General features: G+C 31.6%; 2 protein-coding genes across 2 annotated transcripts; both read left to right on the top strand.

Annotated features, from left to right (window-relative positions):
- Positions 1-137: 137 nt before the first annotated feature.
- HELRODRAFT_174243 (hypothetical protein) lies at positions 138-900 on the top strand (the record flags this gene model as incomplete). The annotated part of the gene is made up of 3 exons (XM_009020786.1): positions 138-189; positions 246-460; positions 532-900. 3 exons carry the CDS (start codon positions 138-140, stop codon positions 898-900), a joined length of 636 nt encoding a protein of 211 aa, XP_009019034.1.
- A 417-nt stretch (positions 901-1,317) lies between these two features.
- On the top strand, positions 1,318-6,333 carry HELRODRAFT_174242 (hypothetical protein; the record flags this gene model as incomplete). The annotated part of the gene is made up of 2 exons (XM_009020785.1): positions 1,318-1,855; positions 6,191-6,333. The coding sequence occupies 2 exons, from the start codon at positions 1,318-1,320 to the stop codon at positions 6,331-6,333; spliced, it is 681 nt and encodes a 226-aa protein (XP_009019033.1).
- Between the last annotated feature and the right edge of the window lie 11,157 nt (positions 6,334-17,490).

Here is a 17,490-nt window from a genome sequence, read left to right as displayed (position 1 = left end):
AGTAAACTAAAGAGTGGAAAGTAGTAGATTCAATGGCTCAGAAGATATAACTGAGTATTTTTGTCAATTTGAAATAACCGCAAAAGTTAATAAATGGACATCACAAGAAAAAGCACTATCCCTTTTGCACGCACTAGATGGGAAAGCAAGAGGTGTATTTCACGAATTGCCAGATATTGATACAGTCACGTATAACGAGATTAAAGAGCTGTTGTTTAAACGATTTGGACCATCAAACTATTCAGAAACACACGAGTATAGTTTATCGCAGCTTAGATTACAAAAAGATCAGAACATTCGAGATGTGTCTCAGAAAGTTAACAGACTGTCAAGACTATCCTATCCAGAGTTAAGTAATGACATAAGAGAAAAGTTTGCAGTAAAACATTTAATTAATGCTATTGGTAATAAAGACATCATGTTCTATGTAAAAGACAAAGAACCGAGAACATTAGATGAAGTATGTCAGCTATATGAGAAATATAAAGTTTTATCAGATGATGGCAAGAGAAATCATTCGAGATCTTTCAGATCGTTCAGATAGTTCAAGATAATGACGAGTTTGATGACAAGAAATCCAATGTTGTTAAACAAGATGATCCAATTACAAATATGAATAACAGAATAGAAAATTTGTTCAGCAATATTGATGAGATTAAACGAGATAAGTTTGAAAACAGAAATAACAGTCAGAGAAAAGATTTTAACAATAAGTTTGGAAATAATAATTTCATCAGAAACAACAGTGCGATTGACCAAAGAAAAAGTAGTTACCAGCAAAATAATAGAAACTTCAGTCAAGCGAACACTAATAACTTCAGGCAAAATGTTGGTAGTTTTAAAAAATACGACGAGATTAAATCGAAACGTACAAACAGTAAAAACACCCTCCAAGTGTAACCATGATAAGGAAGCATTAGTTCATGTAGAAGCTGTATTTAGAACTAAACATTTAAAATGTCTACTAGATAGTGGTGCAGATGTGAATCTTTGTCCAAAGAAATTTGTTGATGATTTGAAAATTTTGAAAAGTAATAAGGAATTGTATGCAGTTAATAACATGGAGTTAATAGTAAACGGAACAATTACACTGCCATTAGAACTTAAGTATCAGAAGATTTTTACAACTTTCTATGTGTCACCAAACGTTGATCATATAATTTTAGGGAAGAATTGGTTATATGATAACAATTGCATTTGGAATTTTGGAAGGAGTAGTAATAAACGGAAAAAGTTACAACCTCGTAAAATCTAGACAAGAAACAGATATATAAGATGCATTTCGAAAGTCACGGCTGTTATTCACCCCGCAGTGAAATGTTCATTCAGACGTTTATAGAAAAATCAAATTTGAAGCCTTTAGGACAGGATACAGCATGGTCAACTAGTATAAATAAAATCAAAAACAATTTGCTAACTGCGAGATCATTAATTGATGTCAATAAACCGTCTACGAGTATTAGAGTATGTAACATATCAAATGAAAAAGTTGAAATACCTAAGGATCAAGTAATCACCAAATTACATGAAGTTGTTGTAGTTGATGATAAAGTTCAAGAATCAAATAACAAACCCACCAAAGAATATGATGAGACTATAAACACAATAGTTGATGAGGTACATTCCAGTGTTCCAGATAATATTCGTAGTAATTTGAGAAAGTTGTTGCTGAAGTATAAAAATATTCTTTCATTAAGCGAGTTTGATTTAGGAAGAACTAATATAACGCAACATGAAATTAATACCGGAGCAAACAGATCATTTCGCCAAGCTTTGCGACCACAACCTAGAGCACATCTACCAATCATTGACAATTTGTTAGAAGAGATGTTACAGCAAAAAGTTATAGAACCTTGTCAGAGCGTTTAACTAATTTAGTATTAGTTAAAAAGAAAGATAATTCCTACAGATTCTGTGTAGATTATAGAAAGTTAAATGAAATAACGATTAAAGATGTGTATCCACTTCCTCGAATAGACTCATGGCTCGATTTGTTGTCTGGATCCCAATGGTTCAGTTCATTTGATTTAAGATCAGGATATCATCAGGTTGAAGTTCATCCTAAAGATAGAAATAAGACCACTTTTGTTTGTCATCGCGGTACCTTCAGATTTCCCAGAATGCCATTTGGACTTTGTAATGCCCCTGCCACATTTCAAAGATTAATGGACAATATCATGATAGGATTAAATTTTGAGACCTGTTTAGTTTACTTAGACGATATAATCATATTTAGTAAAAATTTAAACGAACATTTAAAAAGATTAGAACTGTTGTTTCAAAGATTGCACCAGGCAAATTTAAAGCTCAAACCGTCGAAATGTCATTTAATGCAGAAATCAGTTAGCTGTTTAGGTTATATAGTTAGTGATAAAGGGATCGGAACGAACCCAATTAAAATTGCAGCAATTAAAGATTGGCCAGTACCAACTACACTAAAACAAAGTAGAGCGTTTGTAGGCTTGTGCCAGTACTACAGACGATTTGTACCAGATTTTTCAGAAATAGCAGCTCCGTTACTTGAATTGACAAAGAAATGTAACAAGTTTCAATGGACACACGAATGTCAAACTGCTTTTGATAGATTGAAAGAAAAATTAATCAGTTCTGAAATATAAGCTTTACCCAATGACGAGGATGCGTTTATTTTAGATTGCGATGCTTCAGATAAAGCCATGGGTGCAGTACTTTCACAATTACAAGATGGAGTAGAAAAACCCATTTGTTACGGTAGTCAGTTATTTAATAAACATGAGATGAATTACAATGTAACCAGGAAAGAATTACTTGCAATTATAACATTTGTGAAAAAGTTCAGGAAGTATCTGATCGGTCGTTCATTCAAAATAAGAACAGATCATGCAGCGCTTCAGTGGTTGAGAAAAACACCGGAACCAATAGGACAACAAGCAAGGTGGATTGAAATTCTTGAAGAGTACGATTATGCTATTGAGCATAGGCCAGGGAGTAAACATACAAACGCTGATGGATTGTCGAGAGCAGTATGTGGTGTTATAACAGAAAATAAAGTAGATAACTGTGTTGATTGGGTTGCAGAACAAGAGAAAGACAAAGACCTATCCTTAATTAAAGACGTCATCAAACATTCAGTAGTACCAGATTTGAGTCAATTTGTTGATAAAGGAAAAGATGTTAAAATATTACTTGCACAGTATGACAACTTGTTTTTAACAGATAAAGGTGTATTGAAGAGACGAATTAACAATTTTGATCAGATAGTTGTTCCCTACACAATGCGGCAAGAAGTACTTAGAGATTTGCACAGTGGGATGAATGGAGCCCACCAAGGAATCAAAAAGCTAACACGGCAATTTGAAAGAAGATTTTATTGGCCTGGATGGAGGAAGGACGTTGAATTAACCCACAAATTATGTAAACAATGTAGCAAATTTAACCGACAAAAACATTTTAAACAAGGTGAATTACAGCCAATGTTGGTCGGTGAGCCGTGGGAAAGATTAGGAGTCGATATAACAGGGCCACACCCAGAGTCAAGTAAGAATCATAAATACATCTTAACTGTCATTGATTATTTCACGAAGTGGACAGAAGCTATTCCTTTGAAACGCGTAGATGCATCTTATGTTGCTCATAAATTAATTCAAAATGTATTTTGTAGATACGGACTACCAAAAGAGATACTAACTGATCAAGGTAAGAATTTTGAATCTCAGTTATTTAAAGATATCTGTGAACAACTTGGCGTAGATAAAATCCGTACCACTACCTATAAACCCTCAACGAATGGTCTGGTAGAACGATTCCATGGAACACTCAATAAAATGATAGGAAAAGTGATAAATAAGAATCATCGAGATTGGGACGAAATTCTTCCATACGTAATGTTTGCATACCGAACAACAGTGCAGAGTAGTACTGGATTTTTGATTTTAGATAAAGAACCAATTATTTTTGAACAACGTTTGTGACACCACTGGTTACACTGCTGACACTTGATTGAATTGTTACCTACACCAGCTTTACAAACTGAACAGGGCCATCGTCCAGTAGCTGTGGATTGGATGTGTTCACCAGTGTTCATTGCTTTGGTTTTGTTGATGTTGACTTTGAATCCATGATCGGCCAGTCTGGTGTTCCAATTTTCAAACATCTGTGCTGCATTCTGCTCAGACGTGGCTGTTAAAACAATATCATCAGCATATATTAAATTCCAAATGTTACCAGTGCATATCGGCTCTGTGATTAATTCTATCACAGTTATAAATAACAGTGGACTGAGAATCGAGTCTTGGTGAACTCCAACGCCGATGTCAAATGCATCTGTGTTTCCAACCGTTGTGCTGACAAGAGTCTTAGTATTCGTATACATTTCCATCACAAGTCGAACAAGATATTCTGGAATGAGTTGTCGACGTAGACTCCACCTGATTGCTTCACGGGGAACTCGATCAAATGCTTTTTCAAGGTCTACAAAAATGTGTGATAGTTGTTGATGCTTTGCTTGCAGTTGTCGAAGGATGTGAATTGCATCAATTGTTGATTTCCCCGTTAAGAAACCAAACTGATAATTTCCGATTGTCATGCACGACATTAATCTTCTCTCAATGATTTTCTCCACAATTTTTAGGGAGTGTTCTAACAGACGTATATCCCAATATGATGAATGATGAATGGATCACCTTTGCCTTTGTATAGCGGGACTGTCAAGCTATAGTTCTATTCAGTCAGCATTGTGCAATTTCATGGCAAAGTTGTAGTACCGTTTGGATACTTGCAGTACCAGATGCTTTAATGATGTCATTTGTGAGTCCAGAGGGCCCTGCTGCCTTTCCATCTTTCATAGCTTTCAGAGCTTCTGTAAGCTCCTCTACTGTGATGTCTGGAATCGGACCTTCGATTGTTAGAGCGCCAAAGTTGACATTGATTGGATTTGTTTCATTTAACAGACGGTTTAAATATTCTTTCCACTGTAGCTTGATCTCATCTTGTTCAAGAACCATCTCATTTTTGTCGTTTTTGATACATGAGGCACCAACTATGTCTTTTTCGTACGCTTTGCTTGTTTTGCTATACGATACAGAGACTTCATTTATTCACCTTTGCTTTTATTGAGCCACTCTCTGCACTGATCTGTCCGAACCAGTGCAACTTGACGTCTTGCATAGTTGTTCTTCTCACGGAAAATTTTGTGGTCATCAATAGACTTTGATTTTTGCCATTGCTTGTATGCAGCTTTCTTTTTAGCTTTTGCATTTTGTACATTGTCATTCCACCACCACGTGTCCCGTTCATCCTGGCGTTTTGTACCAGTTTTCCCACAAACTGTAGTTGCAGCGTTTATCAAAACGGTTTTTTATGTACTACAATCTGTACCGGATTGCGATTGGTGGTCTAACTGCGTGGCGACAATTTGTTGAAATTTTCCTCGATGAATATTGCTTTTCAGCTTCCATGTTTTGATTTTCCGAGGCATTTATTTAGACTTATGTTTTGACAGTTTGACAACCAGGTCTGTCACAAGGAGTCTATGTTGGGCGACACATGATTCGCCAAGTATAACTTTGACATATTTGAATAGCCTTCGGTGTTGTTGCTTGACAGCGATTAAATCAATTTGCGTGGTATATGTATATACATGGTGGAAGGAGACCATAATTGATGCAATATTTGATCAACCGTTAGAAAGATCAAAAAGTTAAAGTTAAACTAAAAACTAATGCTGAACATGTTGTGATTTTTATTAATAAATACATTATGATTATATTTGATAGTCTTACTCTTGTCTTAATCCAATATGTGTTGTATATGCACCCAACAGTGTAGTGTAACAACTTCATAAATTTCTTTATGTATTGGTCAGTGCTATAAGAAGTGCGGAATCGCACGGCGAATACGCCGCTGAGATACTATAAAGTGTGCGGGTCTGCATGGCGAACACGCCGCTGAGATGCTATAAGACGTGAGGAATCCGCACGGCGAATTGAACGTGTTAATGCTATAAAGCTGGAGGCCGAACAGCGAATTAGACGTTGGGATGCTATAAGGCGTGCGAATGGCGGGGTGAATACGCTTGAAATTATAAATTGTGAGGCACTCGCACGCACGTCGAATTCGACGTTGAGATGCTATAAGGCGTGCGAATCACAAAAGGGCGAATACGACGTTCGAAATTATATATCGTGAAATCCGCACGTCGAAATGTTACAAGGCGTGCGAATCACGAGTGGGCGAATACGACGTTTAGACGGTGAAAAGCGTGAGATTCGCACAACGAATTCGACGTTGAGAAATCTGTACAACAAATTTGACGATACAGGACAAAGTCAAAGCGCAAAATTGGACGTTTATTAAGACAATATAAAGAATTTTTGTTACAGAATGACAATTTTGAAAATAAAAAATTTATTGCATCCAATGTCATATAGTAACATAACACACACAGACGAACACACATATTTACACAGTTATGCACACGAGTACATTGTTCATGTGTTAACGAGTAAAAATATAGTACAGCCTTAATACGATTGCTTCCGAGTTGATGTAGAAATAATTGGTGCCGTATGGTTGGTAGTTGTCTTGTTGTTGCTTTGTCTTGTTTCGATGGTTCTCGATGAATGGAGATTATTATCCTGTGTTTGTTGCTGGTTATCAACAGTTCTTATCAAGCTGTTGAGTGTCCGAGTATGGGGGTGTGTGTCTGTCTGTATGTTTGTGTGTTTAGTGATTGAATAGTATGCGGTGTAATGGTTTGTTGATTATGTATGCTTGTAGGATGTCGTTATGGTTTTGGATGCATGCATGTAGAATTAGATTGATGATTTCTTCATAGAATGAGTTTAGTTGTCTGTTGTATGGTCGAACGATTATGAATTTGTCATTGTTTTTTTTGAGATTGGCTATTAAATATTTTAATTTAATTTTTATTACTACCTTCCGATTTTTGCAGTATGCCACATAAACTGCTGCAGTGCAACCACACAACAAGGATGCATGGTTAGGTCGTGTCCCAGTTTTTTTTCAAATTTGCAGATGGTTTAACATTTCCATAGTGCTTACAGACCTACCTAATGCAATAACCATTATCAAATATACAAAAATTAATATTGTATAAAAATTTAAAATATTCATAATAATTGAACTTAAGGCTTGAAAATATTTTATCAATATAAAAACAACCTCTAACTGTATTGCATATCTGGGTCAAGATGAACAATTTTGGCGCTTTCCAGAATACATTTTTTGTTAAAATTTTTAACTATTTCTTTAGTGTCATGCTTCATTCATTGGATGGTAGTTTTCTTAAAAAAACTTTCTATCATATCTACAACTTTTTCAACATTCACAAATCCATCTCTCTCCCAACTTTAATGACTCGGAGCTCATTTTCTCAAATTAGAGTGATAAAATAACAAATTTAATTTTATTTAATTAAATTAGATCAAACAAAACAAAACTCAAGTGAATCTCCAAAAGCCTAGCCGCTCACAACTAAAGGAAAAAGGAAAATGAACTCTTGCCAAAGGTAATAAATAATAGTATTACGACGCGCAAATAAAAATTTATCTAAAAAAAAATTTTTTTTAAATTTATTTTCAATTGTAAGTAACGGAAATTTTTATAAATACTTTTTAAAATAATGTTCGGCATAAAAAAAATTTTTGAACATATTCTTAAATTCTTTCGTACGCACGCCCGTGCGGCCCGCACGCCCGATAGATTTATTTCGTTATTTATTTAAGATTTATTATATACCAATAATGATTAATTTCATTCACTTTGCATGATTTAATAAATTTTAAATTAAAAAAAAAATAAACAGCTCTAAAACTAAAGGTAAAACCTTCAGCCTTTACTGTTACTCTTTCAATTTTTGATATTTCTTGAAATTCAATATCGATAGGTTTTCTTTTAGCTTCTACAGTTACATTCGAATAAAATGCGTTATATGTCGTTAACAAGATCGCTCCACCCAAGCCGCCGACTATTGCAGATCTAGAAAAATGTTGAAACACCATCTTACAAACCAAACGTTAGCGTTAACATTAACTTAGCTTCCAGCCACAACGACTGACCTATATATTATGCGTGCGCAGATCGTGAAAAAAGAAGAGATCGCCTGCTTAATGCATGGAAAGTGTTCCTGTTCAGTGTTCATATATGTTTCTAATTGTATGACTATATAAGTGGCTTAACTGAAATTCTTAAGTAAGTTATATGAGTTCTTTCTACACTAAAATGTATACAAAGTATGAATTCTATATATTTAAGTAACGTATGTATGAACAATGATTGTATGAATTATCGAATAATGTATAGAAATACACTGTAAAAGGAACATAAAAAATCGATTAAAAATATTATTAATTGCGGACCATTCATAATTGAGGCCTCAAAAATATATTTCTACCCCTCATGTAAAAATAAATTACCTTTTTAAAAATATATCAGTCACTAAAAAAACAAGCTGTTCAAAACATGAAAAACTGTAACATTTTGTGTCGAATCACAAAAACTTTTTTTCATCAATCATAAATGCGGCTTCAAAACATATTTTTACCACTTATGTAAAATTAAATTACCTTTTTAAAAATATATCAGCCACCAAAAAAACAGGCGTTCAAAACTAAAAAAACTGTAATATTGAGCGTTGAATTACAAAAACATTTTTTTTCACCATTCATAATTGTGGCTTGGCTTCAAAAAAATATTTCTAAGTAAATAAAACTTTTCTAAAAATACATCATCCACCAAAAAACAGGCTTCCAGTGTGGCAAGGTTCAGTATCATCATTAACCATAAGAAGAAATGAAATTGAACTTATTTCCCAGCACCACCATATATTATCCGTGAAGAGAGATCGTGAAAAAAGACCATCTGCTTAATACTAGAAATTACAAAACTTTATAAGCTGCTTAGCTGATCAATGAAATATATATATAAAGTATGAATTATATATATTTCAGTTATGTATGTATAAACAACGATTTTATAAACTTATTGAACAATATAAAAAAATACACAAAAGGATGAAATAAAATATTGATAAAATATTAATTGCGGTCTAAAAAATATTTCTACCACTTATGTAGTAGTAATAGAAGTAATGCTAGTAGTAGTAGTAGCAGTAATGCCGTTCTGGAAGTTATCCAGAGAGCATTCTGTCAGACATGCAAGCACAGCTGATTAGTTGATTGATTGTTGTTCATCCAGCAATCAATGCCCATGGAATTATATAACTGGAAGCGCCCTACCAGCGTTTTAACATTGAAAATTTTTTCAACGGGCAAGTTACCTCTGGAAGCAAGTTCCTAAAAATTAATTATTCATGAGCATTTTGGTTTACTTTTTAGAAAAATCTGAGATATAATTAGAAAAAATCTTGGCCTTTACTATTTATAAAATAACCCTGAAGGTTCTAGATCATGAACATGTATATTTTTATATTTATGTGTAAATTGTTATATTTCTTGCTTGTTGATTATAAAATATCTTGCTATAATTAGTAATTAACTTAACTCGTAGTTAGATCAGTCCTACTTTTTTTATTTCTGGATATCGGTTTTGTTTATTTGTTGTATAACTGCAAAATGTTTGATTTACATAATTATAAATTTATCTTTCAACTATCTTGAAAAGTGAAATATATATATATATAAAGATAAAAGGTTGTAGAATTTGCTTTTGATGTAATCTATTAGAAGCACTGTACAAATTCAATAAAACAATTGATTTAATAAATTTAAATAGTATAATTTTCGTTGCATTTTATTATTTAATTTACTTTTATTAAAACTGCATGTTGATAGAAAACTCTTTAGTTAAGTTAAAACGTCTTAATGTTGTACATGATGTTATTATTTTTTTTATTAATTCATAATAGTGGTTTGCATTCTGTACATCATTGAAATGATTTTCCATGTTAAATAAATCTTCGTTGACACATTGTGGGAGTATGTTGCTTTCAATTACAAGTTTTTTCTTAAAACAATAATTATTTATTTTTAATAATCTTTCTGATTCTTGGCAGATCTGAAAATCATTAAAATTTATTGTTTTTACCAGAAAATAAATAAATGAATCATTTTACTTTTAATACTCCTTTTGAGGGATATGTCAATTTTCCAAGCCAATTATGCACATTTTTCTGAAATTATTTTTAAATAAGTTTTAGTTTAGATATTGAGATATATAAAAAAAACCTTTGAGTTTTGTAAATTTAAACCATCTACACCATTAACACCATCTAAATTTTTCAAACTTAGTAAGTAGGCTTTCATTTCTATAGTGGCTGTCAGGTTGCTCTTTGTAATGGATTGCTTCCATTTTCTATCTAGTATCAGTTTGCTGTTCAATATATGGAAAAGATCATTGATGTTTTTCACAAAAGCTATTGTTTCAGAAACGTCAGAAAAAAACATAAAATCCGTTTAAGAGTTCCAGTGATTTAGCCGCAGAGCAACTAAAGACTCGAGATGCATATTTAACTTTCATCTTATGCTTTTCAAAATTTACAGGATTTTTGGTTAATTTATTTTTTAGTTTCATTTTGATTTGTTGCTGATAATTAACTAAGTTTACGATATGATTCCATTTGATTGGATAATTATTATAAAATATCATAAGAATGAAACATATTCCTTATTAATTTCAGCATGTGGCATGCATCAAATATGATATATATTTTCTGGCCGGTTGTTGGGGACAAGAAACTTGTTTGCATGTTTGAAAATGTGAAAGAGCATCCAAGCAATCCACATGCCGAAACGTTAGTGGCCAACCCATCCATTACCAGTGAAACAACCGTAAAATATAAATATAATGTATAAAAATTTTAACATATCTTTAAGAAAAACAAATGTTGTTTACCCTAACTCCAGCATTATGTAACTTATCAATGGCTTTCTCTATAAAATCTTTCAACTTGTGAGATGATAATTTATTTGTATAAAAATAAGCTTTTGAATGCCTCCAAGCTTCTCTCAGACCAACAACATAAAAAACCAACATCTCTGAAGCAACTATGTCCTCATTCCCATCTCCATAGTTAACATATCCAATAGTCATCTTCACAAATAAACAATGCGTTTGATAATTTATGCTTAACATTTAACATCAATAAAATTAAAAAAATTGAAGACAATGGTGAAATGGGAAACAAAAAAAAATCAAGAAATAAATAAAATATACAAGGAATAAACTAGCAAACTACTAAAATATGCTATATTTTAAACTCACAATTTTACAAACAAAATATATTTTAAAAAACCTACCAATTTTCCTATTATACGTTATTTGAGGCTTTATTGATATCGAATCAAGGATTAAAGAGCATTTGCAATATTTCATTTGCAGTACATATTTCTTTATATAGCAATATTAGTTTACAGAACTTTACAGAATATCATTATTAACAAAATTTTACTTGTTCAATGTTCTCGAGTGTGGCAGTGTTAGTCCACTTTTTCTTAAAAATTGGTATGCATGAGGACCATGAAAATGCAGCTGCATATAAGAGGTCTTGTAACTATCATTATATATTTTATTAACTCTTTTTAAATGGTATGAGTTTTTTATCTAGAAGCAAAAAAAAAACAAAAAATCAAAATTTCAATTCATTTTGCTATGGTTACATAACATAAAACCTTTGTATGTAGCTAATTCATTTTTTAATTTATTACATTCATTCATAAGTTTTTTTATTGTCGCCTGCAGCATTGTGATTCTGGACCTGTAATACTTTGATTGCCTTTGCTGTTGCTTGATCAGAGATGTGCATCCATTGAGCAAAACGTCTAAATATGATTTAAATTTGAAAGTAAATAGCTGCATTTAAAATTTTTCATAATATATATATATATATATTATATATAATATATATATATACCCAATAAATTAAAATAAAGAAACTCTTTAGTCTTTGTATTCTGTATTTCTTATGACAAAAAGCCATTTAACAAAGGCATCCTAATAATAATAATAAACCCATAATATAAAAACAATATAAAAAATATTTGAACATTAATTAACGATAGTTAAAAAATAAAAAGTCAAAAATTTAAAATAAAAATACAAAAAAGCAAAGCCTCTTTTCTTCTACTAATCTGGGCCTTCCTGGCACAATGTAACATTTTTGAAACTTTTAATTTAAACAAATGAACTTAATAAAATCAAAATGGATCAAACAACAAATGATTCCAAAAATTTTACATAATTCAGTTAAATTATTAAGTTAAAAATCGATTACAACTGCCGTAGAATGATTTTAGCAGCAAAAAAAAACGAACGTAATGTTCGCGACGGTTTTAACTCAGCGATGATTAAGCATATGTAAAAGGGGGAATATGAAAAAACCGATTAAATAATAAATATTTAAAGGTCTAATGAAATGAAAAAAGATTTATTATTGTTTTTTATTTGTTATTTATAACATTTTAACTTTATTCAGATTAAAAATTGCATAAAACAATAAAAAAACTTCATCATAAAATCGCTATATATTAATATACCAACGATAAGAAGAAAGTTAAAAAATCGCCAAAAATTTATTTATGTGTGCATCCGAAAAATATTTGCATCTTCTAATAGATAAGTTTATTCCCAAAAATACCATATATAACAAAGCTTTCTCCCGTTTTGTGCACATTCTCAAAAATTCGATTGAACGCGTTAACCATACATTTCCAAATTTGCGTCATCGGTAACGAGAAAGTTAAAAAATCGCCAAAAATCCATTTATGTGTGCATCTGGAAAATATTTGCATCTTCTAATAGATAATTTTATTCCCAAAAATACCATATATAACAAAGCTTTCTCCCGTTTTGTGCACATTCTCAAAAATTTGATTGAACGCGTTAACCATACATTTCCAAATTTGCGTTATCGGTAACGAGAAAGTTAAAAAACCGCCAAAAATCCATTTATGTATGCATCTGGAAAATATTTGTATTTTCGAATAGACAATTTTATTCCCAAAAATATCATATATAACAAAATTTTATCCCGTTTTGTGCACATTTTCAAAAATTCGATTGAACGCGTTAACCCTCTATTTCCAAATTTGCTTCATCGGTTACAAGAAAGTTAAAAAATTGCCAAAAATTTATTTATGTGTGCATCTGAAAAATGTTTGCATCTTCTAATAGACAATTTTATTTCAAAAAATACAATATATAACAAAACTTTCTCCCGTTTTGTGCACATTCTCAAAAATTTGATTGAACGCGTTAACCCTACATTTCCAAATTTGCGTCATCGGTAATGAGAAAGTTAAAAAATCGCCAAAAATCTATTTATGTGTGCATCTCAATGATATTTAAATATTCTAATAGAGAATTTCCTCTTCTAAAATATCATATAAAAGAAAACTTTCTCCCGTTTCGTGCACATCCCCAAATATTGGTCTGAACGCGTTACCCATACATTTCTATATTTGCGTCACCGGTAACCTTGGTATACCTCTTCTTCAACTGCTCTACTTAATAGATGCACCATGCATTTGGTTTACATCCCGCAACTAACCTCTTTTCTTTCTAAGGCATTGTTGTTGCATGTTATTATGCTCTGTAAGTTTTGTAAAGATTTATCGTTGCTTTTGGGACCATTTTCAGTTAATCCTAAAAAGCATTTATTCTTCCGCAATGAGTCAATCTGTGAATTTCAATTTTTTATTGTTATCACTGGTTTTTTACATTTTCGATTGGTGAAATTATTTCTCTGCTTTAGGCTCCTGCAAGCTTGGTCAAACCAACCCTGTTCATTCAAACTAGACTGTAATTTAATAAAAATGTTATTTCGTTTAATGAATAATATGCATTGCACAGTAATTGAACTATAGTTCTTTAACACGTGAACATTTAAATTTACTAAAAAAACAAAATATGTTTTTTATTTTAGCTAAAAATTAACAAATACTAATGCAATTGCAGCAAAAAGTGAAATTTAAACATTTTAAATTGAAAAAAAGTTTGTGATGACCATGTAGATGACTATAATTGTGAATAGTACAGATTGACAAGCGTATAAATTTTAACTATATATACGAGGTAAAATATAATAAACAGTAGTGTTTTTGCGACAAATTAATATAGCATATTTATAAAATATAAGTTTTAGCTTTAATTTAAATGTATGAAAACACAAAAAAAATATAATAATACGTTATAATAATAAAAAAAACGTATAGCACCAAAAAAGTGCAAACCCAAGCGATATGATATATATATAAATATATATATATATATATATATATATATATATATATATATATATATTTACCAAGTATTACTTGCCCACGGATTATGATAGCTATATATATATGTGTGTGTGTGTGTGTGTGTGGGGTTTGTGCTGAAAATCATAATGTTATGTGTATGAATTGGTAATTGCACGCTACAGGTATCAATATTGCTAACAGATATAGTTATCGTAACATTTATTTTTGCGGCTTCGTACAATTTTTAGTTATAAAAAATCCTTGAGTAACATTTCTCTGCCTTTCGCTATTTCTTGTTCCAAATTAACAGTAAAAATTTGTCGATTACGCTGAACTTTTAACAATGGACTAATGCCTCCATTTGACTAATTTTGATTTGACGCAGAATCATAAAAATAAAACTATTGACGAGCAACGCCCTGGATTGAACGTCCTGTTTTACTTGCATCTTCCAATAGACAATTTTATTCCCAATTTTGGTTCATTATTCTTTTAATATAATAACAGTTTTGTTTAATTTTTAATCATTAATATTAAATACCAGGCAATGATTTGACGACTGAAACCCCGGAACTCGTGGCCACGAGATATGAATCCTTACTCAGACAGTTAGAGAATAAAATCAGACCGCGCCGAATAATCATATTAAGCCTGGTTTATAGAAAAGACGTTCAGAAATGGAAAGTTGATAAACTAAATGTCTCATTGAAACAATTCCAGTCTAACATTGTTCATTTCTGGAAGCTTGACAGAGTGGGAGGAGATAATAATATAGGACCTGACGGCATCCACCTGAATGAACGTGGAATGATGAACTTTAAGAGAAACATCATTTATTCTCTAAAGTGCACGAAATAAATTTTTAACATTTTTATTTGTAATAAAAAGTTTATAAAAATGTATGCATTGTTGTTTAATATATCTTTGTGTATATATATATATATATATATATATATTATATATATGTACCTATATATCCATTTTTTTTATATAAATGTGTTTGTGGTGTGATATGACTTAATTACTCATTTACTAAAACATTTATAACTTTTTTATTTAACGTTAAAAAAAATTGCGGTTTCAAAATGTAACAAACAAATGTCATAAACAAACCCCAATATCGAAGTTGATTGATACACAGGTTGGGGTTGAATGTTATCAGCATCAAATATCATTACAACGAAAAAGAAAGTTATTAAATATTCACCATAAAGGTTAAAAGGTTAAAGGTTTCTCTCTCTCTTTTGCGTTTGCTTCAGAGGTTTCAACGACAAACACACAGAGCGTATATGAATACGCGTGCAAACACGCATCATACACATTGCATATGATAGGCNGGGGATCTCTTGGTATTCGAACCCAGTCAATGTAATAGCAAGACAAGGCGCCTTTAACCATTGAGCCATCACGTCATAGTTATGACAAATGAATACTTGGTTTCGTCGTTTTCGTTTTCAGGTTTAACTGATTTGAAATAACAGGCCTACTCTTTCGCTATTTCCTGTTCCAAAATAACACTAAAAATTTGTCGATTACGTTGAGCTGTTAACAATGGACTAACGCCTCCATTTGACAAATTCTGATATGACGCAGCATCAGAAAAATAAAACTATTGACGAGCAACGTCCTGGTTTGAATTTCTGATATGACGCAGCATCAGAAAAATAAAACTATTGACGAGCAACGTCCTGGATTGAACGTGCTGTTTCACTGACGGTATTTACTGGCGAAACATAAACATCTGGATCTACGCTAATTCGGTCCGTTTTGTGATGTAATTTTTATGTCACCTTGGGCCAAAAAACAATGAAGGAAGTTGAGTCATCAACTACCACTACGTGTGAAATTAAAACAATTTATATTAGTATAAATGTAATTCTTTTTGGAGAAGCCAACAAAAAACGGGGATCTGGTACAAAAATTTGTAGCAAATTACTTGTTTAAAAAAGAAAAGAATGCCACGAATTAAAACACGAGAATTAAAACATGAACATTTCTTTCGAAAGTAACACTAGAGTTTAAACATGCAGCATAATTTTAAATGTATTTTTCTTAATTTTATTCCGTTTCAAAACATAATCTAAAAAACATCTAAAATTTAAAAAAGTCCAAAGAGTATAATCACGGTATTCTATTCTGGTATTGCCATTTTGTGTTAATCAAATTATAAACTATACTACAAGCAAGAGCAGGAATGACGTTGTAACACATCAGATGCAGGAAACTTCAAAACTGTGGTGAACTTATGTTGTTTGTGAGATAATAACAAGGACCAAAAACTTCCATAATTAAGTCCAATACTTCTTTGCAGTTCCTGTTTAATTCACCGAGTTCATTAAAATTAATTTATAAATCAAAGTATAACACAATTTTAAAATATTCGATAATATACTGTACAATTTTTAAATTGTATTATAATGTCAACAAAATAATATATAAAATCTTATACTATGCACCTGCGTCTCGAACCGTTATTTTCGTTACCAATCGACAGAGATTTAATAATAATAACGGTAAAAAAATCTCGTATCGTTATAAAACGATACGAAAAATCTCGTATCCTTTAATAACAATACCAGAGATCGTTATTTAAACAAGACATTTTTAGGAAAGTCTATCATATCGAAATAAAAAATAAAAGACACAATTTTCGTCTTGTACCATTATTTCAATGTGTGGAAATGGTAAAAGTGCACATTGTAAAAAAGTGTTATAAAATATAAAAACTTATTTAATTTTTTCCAATTGAATGACTTTGGTTTAATACTCTAAAAATATCGTATCGTTATTAAAACGAGACATTCTCCAAAAAGTCTCGTATCAAATAAAAAATACGAACAAAACAAACTTTTGTTTAATTTTTCAATAGAATGGCTGTTTTCTGGGCGAAATGACTGGGCGGCGTGATGGTCTAATGGTTAAGGTCGCCTGGTGCTGTTTCGCAGTAACCGGGTTCGAATGTGACAAAAATATCCCCGCGTACACATGCTTCGTGTATAATGCGTCGTTTAGCACGATGTTCATTTACGATGTTTTGCGCTCTGTTGAATCCTCTGAACTTTGGAAGAGTGTAACTTTAACTTTTTTCTGTTTTAATACAGTACATTTTGTAAAGCGGAGTTGGCGGGAAAACAAATAAGGGCAGACTGTAAATGTGCCAAGCGTCATTGTTAGTGCGCGACGTTTTGGTTCAAATACTATCATTCAAAAACTCAAAAATCATCATACAACTTGTGCACATGATTTTATTATATCAATATATAGTCTTCAATACCTCGTTATCGTATTGATA

The sequence above is a fragment of the Helobdella robusta genome, assembly GCF_000326865.2.
Source record: "Helobdella robusta unplaced genomic scaffold HELROscaffold_29, whole genome shotgun sequence".
NCBI classification, from domain to species: Eukaryota; Metazoa; Annelida; class Clitellata; order Rhynchobdellida; family Glossiphoniidae; genus Helobdella; species Helobdella robusta.
Note: the sequence above shows the minus strand (reverse complement) of the source record. Positions and strands in the feature narration are given on the sequence as shown.